Source organism: Tripterygium wilfordii, chromosome 6 (genome assembly GCF_013401445.1).
Source record: "Tripterygium wilfordii isolate XIE 37 chromosome 6, ASM1340144v1, whole genome shotgun sequence".
In the NCBI taxonomy this organism is placed as follows: Eukaryota; Viridiplantae; Streptophyta; class Magnoliopsida; order Celastrales; family Celastraceae; genus Tripterygium; species Tripterygium wilfordii.
The window spans coordinates 4,226,530-4,248,185 of record NC_052237.1 but is presented as its reverse complement, the minus strand read 5'-3'; the positions used below and the strand labels follow the sequence as shown (position 1 = coordinate 4,248,185).

Sequence of the window (21,656 nt, the reverse complement as noted above, 5' to 3'; positions counted from 1 at the left end):
GTTTTTTTTGCCATCCCTAAGCATGCATATGTTACTTTTCAAATGCACTACACTTTAAAAATGAATACGTAAAAGTCGAGGTTGGTCCAAACAATCGAGCCCAGCCCAACACTATGGGCTTTGCGTTTTTATCGGCCCAGCCCTATGCTTTGATCAGCTATTACTTACTTTAATTTTTTTTAAAGAAGACTTTATTATCGTATATAATATTTAATACTAGAAATCATGAGTTAATTAGATGACGAAGAAGTTCGGCAAAATTTTATCCACACGTGTACGAAAATAGAACGAAAGCTGATTAGTGGATGCTTGAGAGAAGACGAAGAAGAGAGAAACCCAGAAAGGGAAAGCCTGCGGGTTTTGTCTGACCCCCCGTGTTAGCTGATTCTAAGACCCATAGAGAAAACAAACAGTAAGAAGCCCTATTCTCAACGATGCTCAAATCGGTTGGATTTGCTATTTATTTCCAGTGTTTTTAGTTGTTGCATGTGATTCTCTTTTTCCCTTTATTTTGTGTATTTTGTGAAATGGGCTTCTTCTATTTGACCTCCGTTTTTGTTTTTTTTTCCTCAGGATTATGCGATATGGCTGCTAGATTCAGCTAGTCTTGTGGTTACCGTAGCTAGATTTAGCTAGTCTTGTGATTTCCGCAGGTGGGTGTCGGAGATTTAAGTTGTCTTTTTGTTCTTTCATGATATGTGTGTCTAAGTATCTGTCCTGGTTCCCGTGGTTTTGGCCCGATAGATACTGGAGGAATTGCGTGCTTTTAGCTTGCTTAATGGCATGGGTATCACCTTGGCACAAGAGTGTGAAGAAGTACATGGTTTTTGAGATTTGATATAATTACTAGGATTCTACTAATTTTCTTCAAAGAGTGATCCGGATTGTTTTATAGTTATTGTTATTGTACTAGCTTTGTACTAGATTTTTGGTTACTGATGTCATATGTATGCTCTGTCTTGGGAAGTGGGAACTTTTATGCTCTGGTTTTGATGCTCTGGCATCTGCAGCAAGATCTGACTTTGCTCTTCTTGCAGGTGCTGAATATCTATGTTCTTTTATTGTCTTGATGTTTAGAACATCAAAATCAGTGATTTAAAGGTTCAATATATCTTGTTTTTGATTGTTTGCTTTTTTTTGGGTGATAATTACGAGTTTATGTTGCCTGAATTATTTGAATTGCTATATTTCATTAGTAATTTTGTTCTCTCTCTCTTTTTTTTGAAGGAAGCGTGTTTATGTGTAAGATGTTATTAAATTAAGTATAAGATTAAAATTATAAATGTGCCATTCCCCGGCTCATGCAGGTGGAGAGAGGCAGTGGGGGAGGCATTTATTTCTATTTTGATTTGATTCTAAATGGACCCAACAGCTGAAGAGCAAATAGATTATGGGGATGAAGAGTATGGAGTTAATCAGAAGATGCAATATCAGGGGGCTGGAGCAATATCAGCACTTGCAGATGAAGAAATGATGGGGGAAGATGATGAGTATGATGACCTATACAATGATGTTAATGTTGGAGAGGGCTTCCTCCAGATGCACCGATCTGAGGCTCCACCTCCTGCTAATGTGGGAAATGGAGGATTCCAAGCTCAGAAATTTGATGCTCCTGATCCAAAGGTTGAGGCTGGGAGCACACATGGGTTAAGTAATTCTGGGGTTACAGTTGGAGGGCAGTATTCTAACACTGGGACACGTTTTCTTGAGCAGGGAGTCCAACTGTCTATTAAAGGGCAGGGATTGGGATCTGCTGGCTACCCAGATGGGTCTTCTGTATCACAAAAAGGGCAGGTTATGGAGATCGCTCGTGATACTCAAGTCCGAAATGTTGGGTTTCAGGGTTCAACATCTGTGCCCTCGAATATTGGGGCTGACATTGCTGGTATGCCTGGGAGGATGCCCAATAACCCTGTACCTTCACTGAATCCTAACTCTGGTGTTCCACAAGGTGTTGCACAGATTCCAACTAATCAAACTGGCATGAATGCAAATGTGAATCGTATTAATGAAAATGAAATCCGCCCATCTGTAGATAATGGCTTGACAATGCTTTATGTTGGTGAATTACATTGGTGGACAACTGATGCAGAGCTAGAGAGTGTTTTATCTCAGTATGGAAGAGTCAAGGAGATTAAGTTCTTTGATGAGAGAGCTAGTGGTAAATCCAAGGGATACTGTCAAGTTGACTTCTATGACCCTACTGCTGCATCTGCTTGCAAAGAAGGAATGAATGGTTATCTTTTTAATGGGCGAGCTTGTGTTGTTGCCTTTGCTTCTCCACAAACACTGAAGCAGATGGGAGTCTCTTATAGCAAAAACCAACCCGAGTCTCAGCCTCAGCCTCAGGGAAGGAGGCCCATGAATGATGGTATGGGGAGAGGTAATAATATGAATTATCAAGGTGGAGATGGAGGAAGGAACTATGGAAGGGGCTCTTGGGGACGGGGTGGGCGGGGAATGCTAAACAGAGGTCCAGGGGGTGGAGGTCATATGAGGGGAAGAGAAGGCATGGGTGCAAAGAACATGGGCGGGCCTGGAATTGGAGGTCCAGCTGGTGGTGGAGGCTATGGACAAGGCCTTGCAGGCCCTGCATTTGGGGGTCCTGCTGGTGGTATGATGCATCCTCAAGGTATGATGGGAGCTGGATTCGATCCAACTTATATGGGTCGTGGTGGTTATGGAGGGTTTGCTGGCCCTGGCTTTCCTGGCATGCTTCCTTCATTTCCTGCTGTTAATGCAATGGGACTAGCTGGGGTGGCTCCTCATGTAAACCCAGCCTTTTTTGCCCGGGGAATGACACCTAATGGGATGGGAATGATGGGTTCATCAAGTATGGAGGGGCATCATGCAGGAATGTGGGCTGATTCTAGCATGGGCGCTTGGGGAGGAGAAGAGCACGGTGGAAGAACAGGGGAGTCAAGTTATGGTGGTGATGATGGTGCTTCTGAATATGGCTATGGAGAGGCGAATCATGAAAAGGGAGTCAGGTCAAGTGCTGCTTCTCGGGAAAAGGATCGAGGTTCTGACCGTGACTGGTCAGGGAATACTGATAAGAGGCAGCGAGATGAGAGGGAACAGGACTGGGATAGGCCCGAAAGGGAGCATCGGCATAGGGAAGAAAAAGATAATTATCGTGACCATCGGCAAAGAGAACGTGACTCTGGTTACAAGGATGACTGGGACAGAGGGCAGTCGTCTTCTAGACCTCGAAGCAGGTCTCGTGCAATGCCAGAAGAAAATTATAGGTCTCGATCAAGGGATGTGGATTATGGGAAGAGGAGACGCATGCCGTCAGAGTGAAGCAGCCTTGCTGTCAATCCTCTCTTTCCTTTTTATATAACTTTGCAGGAGTGTCACTTCTTCAGGGAAGAAGTAAGTTCTACTTTTCTGGCCATAAGGGAACAACAGATTCCCCCACTTTTTTCGTACTAGATTCTGCAGACATTAAATTTGTGCTTAATATTTGTGTGCTCGAAAACAATTTAGTAAGATTAAGTGGTATATCAATGTGGACCTTCTGTGCGTTTGACTTTAGTATTCTGTAGCTGAATATCTAATAGCATCGGTATTTGTCCTTGTGACGGCATTTTGGCTTAAAATCTCGATGCACTAGAAAATTCTTTTCTATGTTCTTGTTTGGATCAACTTCTAGGCTTGCTGATTACGTAATAGCTTTAGCATCAGCGGATGCATATAACTCAAAAAAGTTTAAATCCATTGTTCATTCATGAAAATTCAAATCGAACGTGTTGTTTCTTCTTGTTTAGTTTTGTGTTAAAATGATTGACCTTTGTCTCTATCCTTTGCTGGTTTTTGTTTCTTCTGTCTTTCTGTTGTGGGAAAAGTTGTCTTCCTTGTTCGTTTTATATTCAGCTAAGTATGTGCAATCAGCTAAGTATGTGCAAGTTGTATCATACACCTGAGAAGTCTCGTTGTTTGGTTTTTTTTTTTCCCCAGCTTCTTGTTATGTTCAAAATGTATCTTCTATTCAGTTGTATAGTTAATCGATTTAGATTTAGAATCCTATGGAAAGTATAGACTTGGGTAGAATGGAATGAACTAAACAGATTTCCGAAATTGGTCCAGATTTCTGTTGGGTGGATTTGTTGGTTATATAATTTTGTTTTCTTCCTAAGAGCTGTATCTGTTTCAGCTCAATTCTTGAGGAAAAATAAAATACTTGTTTGGTTTACCTTGGCTTACGACTTAAAGTTTTCTCGTAACTCTTTAGGAATGCCTTTTGGAATCTTTTGTTCTAGCAAAGTCACAATGTTTTTTCCAAGTTAAAACGACAAGCACCCTAAGAAAAATTGCTTGATCAGTTTTTCCTTGCATATCTCATGGCAATAGGTTGCATACTCGTGTTTACAGGTTTGAAAGGTTATTGCGTAGCGTATCTTCAATGTGCAGCATTTGGATTTTGTGTGGAGAGAGTGAAAAGTGTGAGTTTCTTATATTTGCTTAGGATGATTGAAGTCGATGGTGATGGCAATGGTTTAAGGTCTTTGTAGTGGTAACACGGAGTAATTGTTCCTTCGGTGATATTTCATGCATATTTTACTCTCCCCTGCGTTTAAAATTCTACGGTCTTTATATTTGTTTTTCTAGAGCTGTCCAGCTTGTGGTGCGTATTTTCTTTAATGTGAAATTGAAGAAGTTTGAAATAACAATTTTGCAATGGGAGTCAAGTTGATGGAGTTATAAGGACACGAAAAAGGCCAAAAGACAGTAGGTTGGAGTGTTGAGCGAAGGCATGGTGCCTAAAAGTCAAGTTTCTTAAGATATCCTCTTATGATTTCTGACATTTATTTTAAAATCCGGCTGTGAATAAATAATGTTATTTTCCAAATTTTAGCTTGCTCTGAAGTTTTGCATTTAACGTGACTGCTGATGTCCGTCTCTCCTAGAAATGTAATGACCAAAGGACTATGTGATGGGATGAAGGAAAAAAATTGGAATTACCTGGTTCAATATGTTCTAGAATATGACATAGCTCTTTCCAGTGCACTGTCAGTTTTAACAAGTGATTTGAAGTAGAAATTAGTTGGCATCGTTGGTAAATTAATTTTTTTTAACGTCTCTTGTCATATTATATCCAGGAGTGGAGTGCGCTGTTTTTCTTTTCATGGTTGACTCGGCCTATTTTGGTTGCATTGAGGAAGAGTTAGATGGGTTGCCTTGGAATTCTCCGACCATGGCATTGCTCAACCAAGTGTGCAAAAGAAGCATTGACTATATTGCCTTCCATATTTTCGATGCCCTACTTAAGAGTCTGTAAATTATTAGTCAACCAGAATATGTCTAGGAAGGATGGAGTCGTGCGGTTGTAAAACATGGAAAGGGTGACTAGTTTTTGGTATATGCACCCTATTTTTGCTCTTGTATGTATGTCTCCAGGTTGTGTTTTGTAAAGTTTTGAGTAGAAATGTGTTAGGTTTACAGCATGTATTGGCCTCTTTTATTGTTTATTTGACAAGTCTTTGCTCGTCAATGAGCTTGTAAAAAGTGATGTACTGATTCTGAGGGCCAATACTAGTTCATACATGCTAATGTTGTAACATTTGAGTTTTGTTAGAAAGAACTTAGAGGAGTCAGAGATGAGGTAGAGCTACTGGAACAGTGTAATGTGGAGTCGCTGTTCGAACTGTAATTAGTTATTGTAATCTGTAAGCTCGAAAGGCCTGTATAGGATAAGTTGTTTCAAAAGTATTGTTCCATCTTTTTCGTGTGCATTTTGAGGTTGGTCTCAGCTTAGATATTATGATTTGGGGATTTATGCTGTATTGGGCTTGTAATTGCGAGGCTGCATTTGTGTTCGATTTGTTTCCCTCAATTTGAATGCCTGATCATGCCCGCCTTGTGTATTTTCTGTTCTTATTCTTTTTAGCTAACAGCTTTGGGAAGCCATTCTTTATGTACAGTAGTTCTTGATGAGATTACCGTTCGGCGATGAGCTCATGTATTTTTGGGATTAGTGTATTTTAGAGTTGAGTCCTGGATGGTGGTTCTACATAAGGTTCCATATGTAGAGTTGTTCCTGATGAGATTACATTGTGTACCTTTTATGGTTTGTATCATTAGGATTTGATGAATGTATCCCCCTTTTTCATGTTTTTGGGCATGAATTTTACATCAGGCTCAAGATGGCTGTAATTATGCTCTAATCCTTTGTGAACTTGGGTAATCCTTTGTTTCTACTATGGATTGGATTTGTATTGGTGCAGGTAGGACAAAGGGAGGTACTTAGAAACAAGAGAGGAAGACCCAAAGATCAACACCTATTACATGACATTTTTCTGGGTTTTTTGAAAAGTGATCATATGGCTGGTGTGATCCACCAAAATTGAATATCTGGGTTCATGTAGATGTGTAGTAAGATGTGCATTATGTAAATTCAAAACTTTTGGAATTCCTAGCAAGAATGTGAGAAACTTTGTTGCACTGATAGGGTACATGGGTAAAAGTCAGAAAACTTTAAGAAAGAATGACCTTCTTAACGGCATTTGTGATATGTCCAAAAGTTGATAGCTAGGAGAACTTTGACGTAACGTCCATGCATAAAACCCAAAGAAAGAGTAGCCTTCTTAATGGCATTCGTGATATGTCCAAAAGTTGATAGCTAATAGAACTTTGATGTGACATACATGCGCAATGATAGAAGAGTCTGTTTCAACATAAATATCCTAAAAATCATATTCATTACAAATTTGCAAACTCCGAAGCACATCCATGGAAAGCGATATGATTAACAAGGGTAACGACACACACAAGTAGCATTTGGTGCCCGGGAGCCATAGCAAAATCCATGAGAGCCTTCTCCATGTTTAGTCTCGCAACCATAATTGCACTCCTCTTCTTTGCATTGTCCTCCGGCGAGCGGTTCAGGCCGGATGCACGTAATCAAATTGTAATCTGCCATGATCTTCTCACTCTCTGCATTCAAACATTCAAATAGATGATGATAAGCAGGGACTAAGACTCCAATTTTGGTGTTTTTAAGTGTTAAAATTGAAACAATCTTTGACTAATTACCTGATGCTACAAGCAGAACAATCAAGAACAAAGCAGACACAGGGAGGGCTTTCCTTTTCATGATGATCTTCTTATGTGCAAAGCAAATGTAATGGTGTTTGGGAGATGTGTTCTGCTGAGATGACAGGAAATGAGAATGAAATGTTACATGTATTGATATAACATCATAAATTTGCTGGTTTGACTTTTGACATAATAGAGGTGAGGTTCGGTATTTATTTTTGGTATATTTGTGAGTGTGGTTTAATTGAGACTCATGTTTGGAGTCAACGTCCATTGGAGACCATTTTTTTTCTATGACCCATTTAAAGGGACATCAATTATACCATTCATAGGCCATTAAAATGCAACCATTGTGGTTCCTTTAATAGTCTTACTGATATGCATGATTTCCTTAATCTGCAATATCAAGACCTACTTTGATTAATGTTTTAAAGAGTTAAAAAAAATATGTTACACAATTTGCATGCAGGATTAGAACCATTAATGTTTCCCACACATTTACTTTTACTAATTCGATTTTTTTGTTCAACAAAAATACAATATTAGATTCAAAATTTTGATTTTTTTTGGGAATTATTGATATCAAAAGTAAGGAAAATGATATGCTGCTATTATTTTACAATAGCAACCTACCCCAATCCGGTTTTAGAGTTCCGACTATCAAATAGTGCACCCAATGATAAAAAAAAGAAGATTGTAATTTCGACCATTGAATTTCTACGAGTTCAAGATAGAAATCATACTCGCAATCTGCAAAGATTGCAGATTTTCTCTCAACAGTTAAATTAGTAGCTAGCTAATTCTTAGTAAACGGTTAATTAATTGAGAATAACATTCTTGTTTGGTTTGCAAAATGAATAAGACTAACAAAATTAATTAATTAACAAAGTCAAATTAATTATTGCTCACTATAATCTCTATACAAACTAATTTTGTTAATTGGAAATGCTGGCTTTAACTAATATGATCGTTTGATGAATTTATTTTATTATTCAATGCAAATATTGGAAATCCAATTTATTCTCAAGTAAAAAAGAAAAATTACAAAACACTAATCAAAATGTTTTAATCCTTACATGATACCATTTTTTTTTATCAAATAAAATTTGAAAGTAAATTCAAACATTTTATTTTATTTAGAAGAAGAAGAAGCCGGCGACGCCAGCTACTCCAGCAACGGCGGAGACCTTAAGTCCGGTGGCATCACCAGTCTTCGATGTCTCACCAGATGGGCCAAGCCCAGTCTCGCTCCCAACAGGCCCAGCAACAACCTCATCATCACCACCATTTCCAGAAGGCGCACTTGCATCATCATCGGTGTTCCCAATGCTGTCATCATTTCCAGACACCGGCGCCAATGCAGCGCCGCCATCGGCACCGCTGGGAGACTGTTTGGGTGCCTCGTCAGCAGCCGAAGCGTACCCAATGACTGCGAAAAGGACGAGTGCCAGAACGACGATTTGGCGAGCCATTTTTTTTTGGTTTGTTTTTGTTGATTGAATTACTGAGGAGGCAAGTGTGTTTCTCTAACTTGGATTGGATTAGAGAAACACTGCAGAATGCGAATGATGGAGGAGGTGGAGACTGGAGAGGGTTGGGTGGGTATTATATAGTGATTTGGTGATCGGGGGAATTCTGAAATCAGAGCGAAATGCGGGCGGAGAGTGAGGATTGCCATGGATAGGGAGGATGGAGGTTTATTTTTGGAGAGGTGGAATATGTGTTCATGGGAATATGGTTTTTTCATACTAATTTTGGCTCCTCTATTTTGTTTTGGTTGATAATCCACTCAAATTAGGCATATATATCTTCAAAGTTTCAATTCTAGTGACAAACAAATTTTTCAATGGTATTTTAATAAAAAATGTTCATTTTCCCTCAGCTATGAACCTATGACTAACTCCAGTCAATTCTCTTGGGCCTTGGCTAATGGCCTAATGGGTTCAAAACCCATAGTTTATGTGCAGATGTCTAGCCCAATTTGACCCGTACACGGGCTACCCCCAAATTATCTTCTTATCAAAGCGGCCCAAGGCCCACCAAAGGTATGACATTTGTTTCATCTGTTTTTAACTGTTAACATCACATGCATTCAGGCCATTTGTTTCCCACGTTTCTTGCCCTCATTATTTGCTCCAGCCGCAATCTGCAGGGTCAATGATGTGAATTCATGTGACAGAGCCTTCGTCCCACATCGCTTGGGTGAGGGTTTGTGAAGTATTTTATATGGATAAACTCTTCCTTAATTAGCATGATGCGTTTTAAAGTGGTTCTTAGACTGAGATGACCTAGGACCTACAATATCATGCTGGTGGGTTGAGTTTTCCATCAGTCAACCTAAGGATTGACCTGCACTTGTTCTATCTTAGATGACGAGCCACATATATAAGGATCTTTGAATCCAATTGAAGAACTTGATCACTCTCCATTTGTATGTAAACCAGCTATATATATAACCAATATGTGTTTACAGGCTTGCAGTAGTATGTAATTAGTAACCCCTTATTTGTCACATGGAATGTTTCCCCCTTATTTGTCACATGGAATGTTTCTGCTATTCAATTATTGTTTCTGCCGATCGACTTTACAGTTCACACATTTGTGCTTATCACACATTTGATTTATAAGCAGGATAGGGCAGTGGAGACCTTGTTTTGCAGTCACGATTATTGATTGGTGGTAGATTCGTTTACTACAACTGGATTTGTCAGAAACACGAGCTTTAGTAATGAAGGTGATTGGTTGTCTGCGACTGGCGAATGCTCAAACAGGGGTCATGTTTGTTCATGCAACTGTCTCGTCTCGGATTCCAATGTTTTTTTGTCACAACTATCTTAAATACTGAAATGAACAAATAATGTGGAGAATGTGAGACCACGATTTCATATGGATAATGTACGCCCATGATAGTTGGGACAAAAAAACGTTGGGATCGTTAGTATTTTTATTGTTGACACATCTGTCAGACAAAACATGTAGAGAGATTTATTGTACATCCCAAAAATGGACCCCTAACTTCAGTACCAAAGGCATTTTTTAAAGCCAGTCCTACACAGATTGTACACTACCCATGTGAAGAGAGAGGAAGAAATGAAGCCTCATCAGATTGAAGTATTGAACATCCAACTTAATTTTCAAACTGCTCTTGTTTCTTTTCAACCCATCAATAAGATTTCTTTTAAGCATGTAAAGATGGGTTTACCAGAAACAGGCTCTCTACCGTTGTAAATATCAATTACAATATTACATTTGCAAAGTCAAGGAGAAAAGAGGGGGGGGGGGGGGAAGACAGATATAGTGTACATGAAGGTGAATTAAATCCTAATTCCCTTGTAATTACACTTGGAATTTATTATTTTTAACCAACATTTTGGTCTCTTAATCAGCAACTCTTGCCCTTCCTGCAAAGCAGCGAACCAGCACCAGCTGTGATTGAACCCACAAGCGAAGACGGTCTCGCACTAAGGCTCGATGCCTTGGCGTAACTAGTCGAAGCTCCTGCACCTGATGGCGTGAAGAATGCACCATTCAAAAACAAGTCCCCTGAAGACCTCCAATTCCATTTACTCCATGCACTCATGGGTGCATCCTCATGTTTTGTCACCTGAAACATCCAATTCAGACAATTGAGAGCCCAAAAATAGTGCATATTCTGACCAGGTTACGATAGGATCCCAACAGATGATATTCCAGTTATCTCAATTGCTGAGTTGTACGTATAAAATTTTATCAACGGCTGGGATAATTGCTAAGTTGTATGCACAAGATTTCATCAACGGCTGGGATAATTAAAATATTAACCGTTGGGATTTTTATCATTTTCATATTCTGACTGAGCACAACTTACTTACCTCCTTGCTTACTATGTCATTGGGAGCATAAAATCTATTGCCTTGGCTATTGATTGTAGGAGCAGCACTACCACCAATAGCATACATTTGCCATTGTGTGTAGTCATTGTTCACCACATGAAAGTACCCATGTCTGCATCTGCAAAGTAAATCAAAAACAAACATTAAAATCAGACACAAAATAGGCCAATTTCAAATGGGTCATCAATAAAAAACATTGAAATTTAATTTTACCTGGGCATTCTTTGAACAAGTCCTTCTCCAAAATGATTAAAAGCAATTGTGACTTGCATACCCTTATCTTGCTTATAACTATCACTATGACCCAACAACATTACCTTATTATGATGTGTCATGTAATTGTTAGAGATGGTTATAGCCGTTGATCCATGGATTGCATCAATCAGACCGTCGTCACAGTTTGACAAAGAGCAATGATCAATCCAAACATAACTTCCACCAAAGATGGACACACCATCACCGTCCGATACAGTCCTCCACCCATAATGACTTGGAGAGTCCCTCACATAAGCATTCCCTCCTCTCTTACAATCATGGATATTAATCCCATGTATTATAATATTAGTCACATACTGAATCGTAATACAGGGCCCACCAGCTATGTGTACGTTCGCTCCTCGACCGTCGATTGTCTTGAACGAATTCATGATCAACTCCTCTTTTAACTTGATCACCATGTCATTTGCGAAAGTGATCCACAGTGGCTCATCTTGTATGACACCGTATCTGAGCGTACCTGGTCTTGGGTTCACCGGATCATTGTCACTCGGATCCGTCACCACATAAATCTTCCCGTCACGGCCTCCAATCGCTCGCTTACCAAACCCGATTGCACAATCCGCCAACCGTTTCCGGTTGCTCTCCCAATTCGGGTCGCACCGCCAACAGTCGTCGATCGGATTGCCCGTCCCACATGAAAGAAAACCCAATTCCCTCCTCGATGTATTGATGCTCCTATCATCAAAAAATATACAAAATTGTCAATCAATTAAAAAATGTAGTGTATGTATATCAGTATATGCATGTGTGTGACTTGATGTGGAGCTTACTTGTGCACTTCTTCAACCACTAATTCAGGATCTTGAAGTGGCGAGGAGGAGATGGAGCTGGGAGCAAGAAGAAGAAGAGAAGCAAAGAGCAGTGTTAGAAGAGACATTAATGGAAGTGCCATTGGAATTGTTAAGGTCGAGGAGATGAATATATTATGGATATGATTGTGAGAGTTTGTGATTATGGGTTTATATAGGAGTAAAAGTTGCGGCTTTGTTTGATTAAATTAAACAATTTTTTTAGATGGGCCCACAGGCCACATGGAACTTGGGCTGATGGGGCCCACTAATGTTAGTTTTTAGGCCGTTAATCTAGCTTCTTTTTTTCTTTCACATATGTGGCTCTGAAAATTCTAAAAATAGAAAAGAGAATGGAATTTTATATTGTTCCTATTTTTGACCCATGAAAGTCAAACGTGTCCCAATTTTTTTTTTATTAGCACCGACACTTTCCAACATTTCCCAAGTGGTTAGGTTTGAAAGTCATCCAAAAATCAGAACTCACCATACCTATATTTATGATTTTTTTTTAAATATAACATAAAAATATGTTTTTTATTGAAATTGAACCCTGAGCACACATATATTCAACCCAATCGATTGTCAATCGAGCCACTTCTTACTGGTATCTATATTTAGGATCTTGCATACATATACTAAGAGGATTATAAATATTTATTTTCTTCCCATCTTATTTATTGGCCTGTAAAACTTACTTCATTTTTTGGTTATGCTATTGAAACCCCCCATTTTTGCTATTTGCACTCCCTAATGAAAAGACACAATAGGATTGTGTCCGCTTTTTTTTATTTTTTTTAATTTCTTCAATATTTTTCTTTCAAAAGCTTTATTGGGAAGTGAAACAACAATAAATTAGATAGTCCCATCACAGATTGATTAAATTGTACAATCACCAAAACGTAATAAATTTATTACTAAAACCTGTATAATAATTAAGAAATGATTAATTTTTGATTAATTATAATAATCAAAAGATTGATATATGTGTGGTTTAGTGCCCATTGAATAATATCTAATATTGGGAAATTAATAAAAAAAATTCTCTTATTTTTGAAATTTTTATTCTAATGTGTGATAATATCATGCTGTTATTATCACATTAGAATAGAATCGTAATAAATAGTTATACATCTAATAACTAGTTATTAGCGATAATAACTAGTAAGTAGTGGTAATAACTAGTATAACTAGTGGTAATAACTAGTTATTAGTGATGATAACTAGTAAGTAGTAATAACTAGGTGGTGGCAATAACTAGGTATTACCACTCACAATGGGATCTTTTTGCATACTTGATAAATAATGGTGTATAATGGAAATTTTAGAAAAACTTGAGAGCTCAAGCGTGAAGTAATTTTTTCAAAAGCCAATTAGAATGGGCCACCTGTCCTTGGTTGTTGAATTATTAGTTTACTGTTTATGAATGATACTATTTATGAATGATGCTGTTTAGGAATGATACTGTTTAGGAATGATGTTGTTTATGAATGATACTGTTTATGAATGTTGTTAGCCTTTATGTTGGGTGGAAAGTGATAATATATAGAAATTTGTGTTTTGCTGATGTGGCTGTATTGGGAGACGTGATTGGCTTGACTTTTTATGTAATAGAGGTGGGACCGGACCAACATTTTTGTTGGCCCAGCAAATAGGGCACTATTGCAGTTGCCCTAACATCCAATTCTAAATATTTCTCAATCTATTACTCCAAGCCTATGTGGCAAACTAACTCTGAATACTTGTCTACTTTTCATTGAGATGTCACACTAACTTAAATGCTGATGTACCATTTGTACTTGACTCATGGGACCCACATAAATTTGTTTCGTCAAACTTTAGTCTCTCTAAAATGATTGTGATTTCACATATGGTATCTCTCAAAGTTTGCTTGTCACAAGAATTATGAAATTGTCAAGCCTAGAGAAGTAGATTTGACCTTAAATTTGACACATTTTGATGATGATATGACTATCCTACCAGTAGGATACATAAGTATCCTATCGGTATAGGATACATAAGTATCCTATTGGTAGGATACAATAATTAGACAAAATATTTTTTTAAAATTTTTTCAAAAAAATAATATTAAAAAATATTCATTTAAGATATATATTGAAGTTGATAGTTTTCAAAGAAAAAAAAAGAATAAAGAAGATAATTAATTAATTACTGCAATTGTTGGAGTTTGAATAAATGGAATAAATAAATTTGTTTTGACCCTAAATGGTCATTTCACTAGAAACCTAAAAGCAAATGTCAGAAGACAAAAAGAAAAAAAAAACCAACAGATCCTCCTCCTTTCACATAAAGGTGACAACTGTATATATGTGGGGCCAATAAATTGGGTTGTGATTAGACACCATTCACTTCAACAAAAGTGACAATTGATAGGGGGTGGGAGAAGTAAAAAGCAAAATGACATACATACATAATTTTCAGGTATATAATATACATAATCTATGTGGCATGTCATCTAGACATGCCACGTAGATATATTGACACAAAACACTAAATGCTCACTTTTTTCCCCGCTTCTCTCTCCTCTATTAGTAGTAAAATACACTGCTAATACATAATGCATTAAATACTGAAAAACAAATACACTGTCAAAAACATAATGTAATAAGGTACTGCATGATAATAATCGAACCTGCCAAAAATGGGAAACAAATACACTGTCAAAACGTAATGTAATAAGTCAGTGCCATGATTAGCTTGGTTAAATACATTGATAATTCGTAATGCATTAACAACGGAGAAACAAATACACTGTAAAATTATCATGCCCACTGGCATCAATGACAAATGAATTGTAACTCTTGTTCGATCGAATTCCAACAATATCATTAATCTCTAGTTGCATTTTCACACTCGGGGTTATTTCCCTATTACACACGAAGAATCTAGAATGACTAGGACTTAGATCGTGGTTGTGGATATCTTCAAACAATGTAATCTTCCACTTCCCATCGATGAAAAGTCTACCAACAAGCCTCGTCTTGTTATCCAACCTCCCGCATGTAAATATCAGATGTTTGTAATCACCATTCGCATCCTTCGTTATTGACCTCCTCTTGATTGAAAACCCATCTCTTCACTACAAAACAATATTGAAACATACATTTGTTTGATAAATACATAAATATAGTGATTGATAATGTAATAACTCATATAATATCAACACCAAAATGAGATGACTCTGTCATTATTACACTATCATACTATAGTGTAATAACTCAATGCCATAAAAAAGTGAAACCAATTTATTTAATAAGGAAAATGACTATGTAATAAATAGCGGTGCTAAATACATTGGTAATTCGTAATGCATTATAAACTGGCAAACAAATACATTGTCAAAAATATAATGTAATATTTTATAAACAACAAATGAAAGGTAAAATTACTCGGATATAATTAAACCAAATACATTACACAGCGTAGTAGTGTAATCAAATATTTGACCAATATGAAGAACACACACTATCGAACCATACTATATACCTAAATACACTTCCATTAAGCGTGAATAAAATATCACAAAACACAAACCAATGCATTATAACAGTTGAAACCCATCAAGTATGTAAACAGAACCATTCAAGCCAAATACATTATTTAATTGGTAGTGTATAGTTCTATCAATATTCATAACTACAAATTTTACTAGCTTTGTCCATACTTAAAATTACTCACAACAAATACATTAGGCAATACAAACAGAGTATACCCAAACAAGACAACATTGAACATATGTTAAAAACATTATGCACACTGACAGTGAACCAATCGAACCCATCAAGCAAAGAAACTAACATATTCCATGCAACTACATTATGGAAACTTACAGTGTATGTAATATTTTGGGTTTGTATAAAACAAATGCATTACTAAAATGAAAGTGTAATCAAATATTTTGTAGAACCAAGAAATCACCAATCCAGTACACCATGACGAGGAGCAGCCCAACAACATACACTATATGCTAAATACACTATGTTCTAAATACACTAAATGCTAAATACACTATTTACAAAATACAGTATCTGGTAAACTAGGCAAGAAACAAGCCATGAAACAAAATAATTACACTTTTCATTATGACAGTGCAATAACCCACTATCAAGCTTCACAAGTAATCCATAAGATGTTCAATCAACATAAAAAGCTAAATACACTGTCAAATGTATAGTGTAATAACGCACTGGAGCATACCTTCGACGTGGGTCTCCAATTCCGGTGGCCGTTTCGATCGACGAAAGGCTGGGCTAAGTGCTCCTCACGTAGGGGAGTCCATTGGTGGTGTCGGGTTGCCAAACCGACATCGAAATTAGTCGGATCTGTGATTTTTGTCCGGTGGATACCCATGGCTTTATGGTGGATTTCCGGCAAAATCAACAACCGTTGATGGCAAGTCGTGGTTGGGCGTTGATCCTGGGGCCCGAACGCTTCTTTTGGCTGCAACGGCGGTCATATCGGTGGCCGGACGACGGAGGTCCGTTATTGACCGTGAGAGAAGAAGAGAGAATAGCGTGAGAGAGAGGAGAGGAGAGATAGAGGAGAGAGAAAAGTGATTTTGTAGTGTTTATTTTTGATTTTTGAATTTTGAATTTGCCCATCAACATATTCCGTCAGCTGCCACATCATTATGTATCTTTTATGTATACAAATCTTATGTATATGTAGCACTATCGAAGTAAAAAAGGGGGTGGGAGAACCAACGCCGTTTTTTGAAATGCTGTGAGGTGTGGTGTGGTGCTGTGAGTTATAAAACTGTGGTGCTGTGAGGTGACTTGGAAAGCAAAAAGCTGTTTGGCACATCACTTTTAAAACTGTGGTGCGGTGCGGTGCGGTACTGTGAGGTGCGTTTGGCGTATCTAAATTACGGTTATATTAGATGACTAATAATATTAATATAAAATCACTTAAGATTTACATTATACATTAATCTAAAACAAAATAATTGACATAATTTGATTACGTAGGACAATTCAACATATATTGTAAGCGTTTGGGAGTGCTGTGAGGTGTGGTGAGGCGCTGTGATGTAAAAAGTTGTGGTGCTGTGAGGTGAGTTGGAACGCAAAAACTGTTTGACGTGTCACAAAAAACTGTGGTACTGTGAGGTGTGTTGCAACTGAACACAGTTACAACACACTCCCAAACTCATACATTGAAAATACTTCTCACATGGGAAAGTCCGCACCATCCGTCCCAAGATGCTGACGTAGGCGCTGATAGTGATAGGGGGCCACATGTCACGTTCTCCCATGTGAAATTGTTTCTCCTCAATTTCAGAGTCAGCACAACACTGCACCGTCCGATCTTCTGACTAGTCAATCTTGTGGCAGTTGATCAAGATATGATAAAAACCAATATCATAAAATAAAAAAGGATCTCCCATCCACTTCTACACGTTTGATTGACGGTTTACCCGCCACGTGGAAGTTTCTTGGTCATGGTTACCAATCATAGCATCCACTATATAATAATACCCCACTTCTATGCATTATTTTTAGATAAAACATCACTTAATTCTATTTTATATTAAATCACTTGTATCATGATCAAACCATTATCCGATTACCAACCAGCGGTGACTCGGTTGACAATCAATTGGGTTAAACATAAGTGTGGCCAAAGTTTGATTAGCGGTGGTTTGATTGACAATCGACTGAGTTAGACATACTTGTGGCCAAAGTTTGATTCCGATGAGAAACATATTTCTCAACGATATTTAAAAAAAAAGAGTTAATACCACTTTTTCACATCGAAAGATAGTCAGTGACTCAGTGTTTCAATTTGCACATCGTTATTTAAAATGTTTCAACTTGGTCATCCAATGATAAAATTGTTTCAACTTGGTCTCTCGGACATATTTTCTCATTTTGGACCAATCAAACTGCACATGGGGCACGTTGACTGCCCAAATATTAAATGCAACATGTGTAGTTTGTCTATCCCAAAGTGGGAAAATCTGCCCTTGAAACAATTTTATTCACTAAAAGAAATTTGGGTTTCTGTGACAAATAAAATTGTCACTGAACGTGAAAAACTCGTCAAAAAAAAGTTTCCGTGACGAGCCCGGTGACGACGTACCTCCGTTGCATATACCTCTGTCGCTGAAAGACAAGTGACGACTTAAAATAATGCGTCACAAAAATGTTTTCAATTATGACAACAATAATTTGTCACTAACTCCCTACTTTTAGTGAAAACCTAAGTCGTCGTTAAACGTTTTATGTGTGACGTGTTTATTTGTCACAAATAATTTATAATTGTAACTAAAACAAAAATATATTTATTAGCTAGGTAGGAAATTCTTTTTTCAATGACGGTATATGTCGTCACATAATAGGTTCTGTGACGACTAATTTGTTATCACTGGTTATATATTTGTTCCGTGACAAGCTAAGGTCGTCACTATAATTAAAAATAGATTCGATACACAAAAATATTTTGTGACAAAAGTTATGTAACAGAAGATTTTGTGCACTTTCCCTGAATAGTTTTAGTGACAAGTAATTTGGTCACTATTCATTTGTATATAGTCATCCTAATCAATATTTTCTAAAATTGCTCAATAGTATATAAATTAATAATGATCAATCAGTGGTAAATAAACATAAAATATATTTAATATCTATAAGTCATAAACAATAGCAACTATAGTCATAGTTAACCTAATAGCTAGTTAGAACATAAGTAGTACTGTTAAGAAGCTAAAACATATATAGAACAAAAAGCAACTTCCCGAATATTGTTTAGCAGCTAGAACATATACAACAAAAAACAACTTCTCATATGCTCCCAATGTATAGCTGAATCTGTTTTGATTGGAACTCATTAGCTATCTCAATCTTTAACCTGCATAAATTAATACAAGACAACTATTAGAGGAGTGAAATTAAAGAGTATCTACTCGAGAAACATCCATCATCCGTCAAAGACATAATGTAATTCTTTTCCAAAAATGAACTTCTCAATTGCGAAGATAATAAAGTTGAGAACATGAAGATAATTACTTAAATCTTTTTAAACCTGCCACAAAATAACCCAACATTATTCAAGAACACAACCATTCACTTCTAGAGCTCATTAAAAAACTTGAAAACCAACTATGAATCTAATTGAAATACTGGCACAGTACTAAAACAATTACGACTTAAGAGTTACAGAATCTATCCACCATATTAAGGATAAAATAGTCAATGATAATCAAGGAAATTGCAATTATGCTATTTTAACTTATTGCCAAAATGAAATCCCCTTGAGCGCTTATAAATTTAGGCAACATAAATTACCTAAAATATGAATCGAACATAATGAACTGAGCATTGATAAGAACATAAGCTTTTAACTTGCTATTGCAATCTATAAATGCAACTCAATAAGCATCACTCCCCAAGAAGACCTAGATAAGCATAGCAATGCAAGGGCAAATTAAATACAAAGAAGAATTACAACAAAAAAAAGTTTAAAAAGGAAAATTAAATGGAAGAGCATATCAAATGAGGAATTGATCACATGCATTGATCATATCAAAGCAAAACAGGAGGCACAAAAAGAACTTCAATCATTCAAATAAGAATGATCTTCGATCTCCTGGAAAGTAAAACAGGAGGTACAAAAAGAAACCAACAACAGAGCAAATGAGGAATTGATCACATGTACTAATCAGATCAAAGCTAGCAAGAGATGCAAATGCTTGAAGTAATGAAAACACAATTGAACACAATAACCCTCCAAAAAAGTATCCACAAACATGATCCTCAACATATCAACACTCAAATTCAGAAAACATGATCCTCAACAAAACTCAATGTCTAGATAAAAACAACTTCAATCATTCAAATAAATATATATTTTTATGGCAAGATTCCCCACCATTTTCTTCCAACATTAACCTAAAATCAATCGAAACATAAATGATGTGATTTCAAATACTTACCACGGTTTGCAGGTCTTGTTGGCACTGAAGTATCTGATTGTGATGAAGAGCCTAAAAAGGCAGCCATTCGTGCTTGGAACATAGCATTAAATTGCCTTTGAATTTGCTCTGTAAGATCATTCTTCAGCTCCATTTTCACAGTTTTTCTGATTTCAGCTTTGAGTTCGTTACTGACATCAGCCCACAAACTTTCAATCATGGATTCCCTAGCCGAGTCAACAGCCCGTTGTACTTCTTCTTGCATGTTTTCGAGATATCTTGTTCTTTTTGTTGGTGGTCTTGTTCAGCACCTTTACCTCGAAAATAACCGGACTTTTGACCAAGAACTTGCCGTCATTTGTAAGTTGAGATTCAGGAGGAGTTTCTTCTTGTTGAACGACAAGATCGTGAAGTTTTTCCTACACATGAATCACATATTTCACAATCATTTATAATCATTTCTAAAACTTAGTGTATATATAAATAAATTCACATGTCATATGTAATATAAAAATATATCAATGCACGTACATGGACTTCTTTGGAGATCGGATCAGACCACTGTAATTCCCCTTTACTTTTCTTTGTATGTTGTTTAAGCCAAATCTCATCTGGTGGTGGCTTTTTTCCAGAGATTGGATCTCTCTGCCACAACCCAAGTCATTTACAATGTTTACTAGCTAAAATGATTAAAGAAAGTAACAGAGAAAAAAAATCATAGTTACCATTGACTCCTCAACTTCGGCGAATGATTTTGTACCACAAGTATGTTTAGTCACAAGCTTAGCTCTATTTGCTGCATTTCTTTGGCTAATTTTCTGCAAACAATGATACATATGTGATGCATATATGTGTATTTTTATTCCATGAAGCATGCTGTGCTGTTGAGACAGTTTTTTTTTTTAAATTCCATGACAACTTTACTCATTTTACTTAAAATATAATAGAAACACACACAAATGAATAGACAAAAGCTATAAAAAATAGATATTACCTGAAACTTCTCTGAGCTGAAGTACTCGATCAAAAGCTTCCAATCTTCACTCTTTACATCACTAGGAACATTTTCCAGCCTTTCTTCATCTGTTTCAAACCTTTTATAAGTCTCATGTAATCTGTGCTTCCAAATTCTATACAAGCGTCGCATGGTGTCTATAACAAATGCTTGAAATTTGTATTGCTTCCCTTCAGCCACCATAAACTTCTCCTAATAACAAACATAAAGAAACAGGAAATAAAATCATTGAGATATTTGTATCTCTATAACATTAAAGTTAATATATTTATATAATGAACTTAAAGATGATACAAATTATTACCTTCACTTGGGTCCACATAAGTTCCCCTATGGTGCCTACAATGTCCTACCACTTGGCATCCATCATTTTTCCCTCTTTCTCCACAAACAAAGGTGTCATGCTTCTAACAATATAACCACAAAAATTGACAACATCTCTTGAATTTTTTCCGACAGCTCTTTGAATGTCATCAAGCATAACAATTTCTAATTTTCCACCTTTGGTTTTCAAATCTAAATTCAAACATTTATATTTGCCTCATACAATCTTTTTGATGGCATCATTAGAGGTGGAAGCTATAAAGATCATTAATCCATTATAGTAATTAGCATATTGAGATATACATATAAGGAGTTCAAAAAGTAATGACTTTGAATAAGCACATAAACAAATCAAGAATATTTGATAATTACCAGCACTACTAGGAGTCAATGACTCAGGTTGTGTT

The 21,656-nt window shown here is 36.8% G+C and overlaps 4 protein-coding genes across 5 annotated transcripts; 1 reads left to right on the top strand and 3 right to left on the bottom strand.

The window, feature by feature from the left end:
- The first annotated feature begins 247 nt into the window (after nucleotides 1-247).
- Nucleotides 248-5,735, top strand: LOC120000087 (cleavage and polyadenylation specificity factor subunit 6). 2 transcript variants are annotated; one of them, XR_005468571.1, is made up of 4 exons: nucleotides 249-412; nucleotides 574-653; nucleotides 1,308-3,375; nucleotides 5,103-5,735. XR_005468571.1 is itself a non-coding variant. In XM_038847960.1 (3 exons), exon 3 carries the CDS (start codon nucleotides 1,360-1,362, stop codon nucleotides 3,301-3,303), a length of 1,944 nt encoding a protein of 647 aa, XP_038703888.1. In that variant the 5' UTR covers nucleotides 248-412; nucleotides 574-653; nucleotides 1,308-1,359; the 3' UTR covers nucleotides 3,304-3,744. The 2 variants fall into 2 exon arrangements, 1 of the variants encoding a protein (XP_038703888.1); XM_038847960.1 differs by lacking the exon at nucleotides 5,103-5,735 and having other exon boundaries at nucleotides 248-412; nucleotides 1,308-3,744.
- A 1,639-nt stretch (nucleotides 5,736-7,374) lies between these two features.
- LOC120000617 (anther-specific protein BCP1-like) lies at nucleotides 7,375-8,510 on the bottom strand. The gene is made up of 3 exons (XM_038848741.1): nucleotides 8,208-8,510; nucleotides 7,760-7,834; nucleotides 7,375-7,434 (listed from the first exon to the last, which is right to left on the bottom strand). The coding sequence occupies exons 1-3, from the start codon at nucleotides 8,508-8,510 to the stop codon at nucleotides 7,375-7,377; spliced, it is 438 nt and encodes a 145-aa protein (XP_038704669.1).
- Nucleotides 8,511-10,125: 1,615 nt separating this feature from the next.
- Nucleotides 10,126-12,081, bottom strand: LOC120000865 (probable pectate lyase 5). The gene is made up of 4 exons (XM_038849025.1): nucleotides 11,960-12,081; nucleotides 11,124-11,864; nucleotides 10,890-11,028; nucleotides 10,126-10,642 (listed from the first exon to the last, which is right to left on the bottom strand). Exons 1-4 carry the CDS (start codon nucleotides 12,079-12,081, stop codon nucleotides 10,421-10,423), a joined length of 1,224 nt encoding a protein of 407 aa, XP_038704953.1. The 3' UTR covers nucleotides 10,126-10,420.
- Nucleotides 12,082-18,599: 6,518 nt separating this feature from the next.
- LOC119999688 lies at nucleotides 18,600-21,328 on the bottom strand. The gene is made up of 6 exons (XM_038847396.1): nucleotides 21,230-21,328; nucleotides 20,905-21,117; nucleotides 20,636-20,728; nucleotides 20,442-20,555; nucleotides 19,932-20,329; nucleotides 18,600-18,847 (listed from the first exon to the last, which is right to left on the bottom strand). Exons 1-5 carry the CDS (start codon nucleotides 21,245-21,247, stop codon nucleotides 20,147-20,149), a joined length of 621 nt encoding a protein of 206 aa, XP_038703324.1. The 5' UTR covers nucleotides 21,248-21,328; the 3' UTR covers nucleotides 18,600-18,847; nucleotides 19,932-20,146.
- Nucleotides 21,329-21,656: the final 328 nt, after the last annotated feature.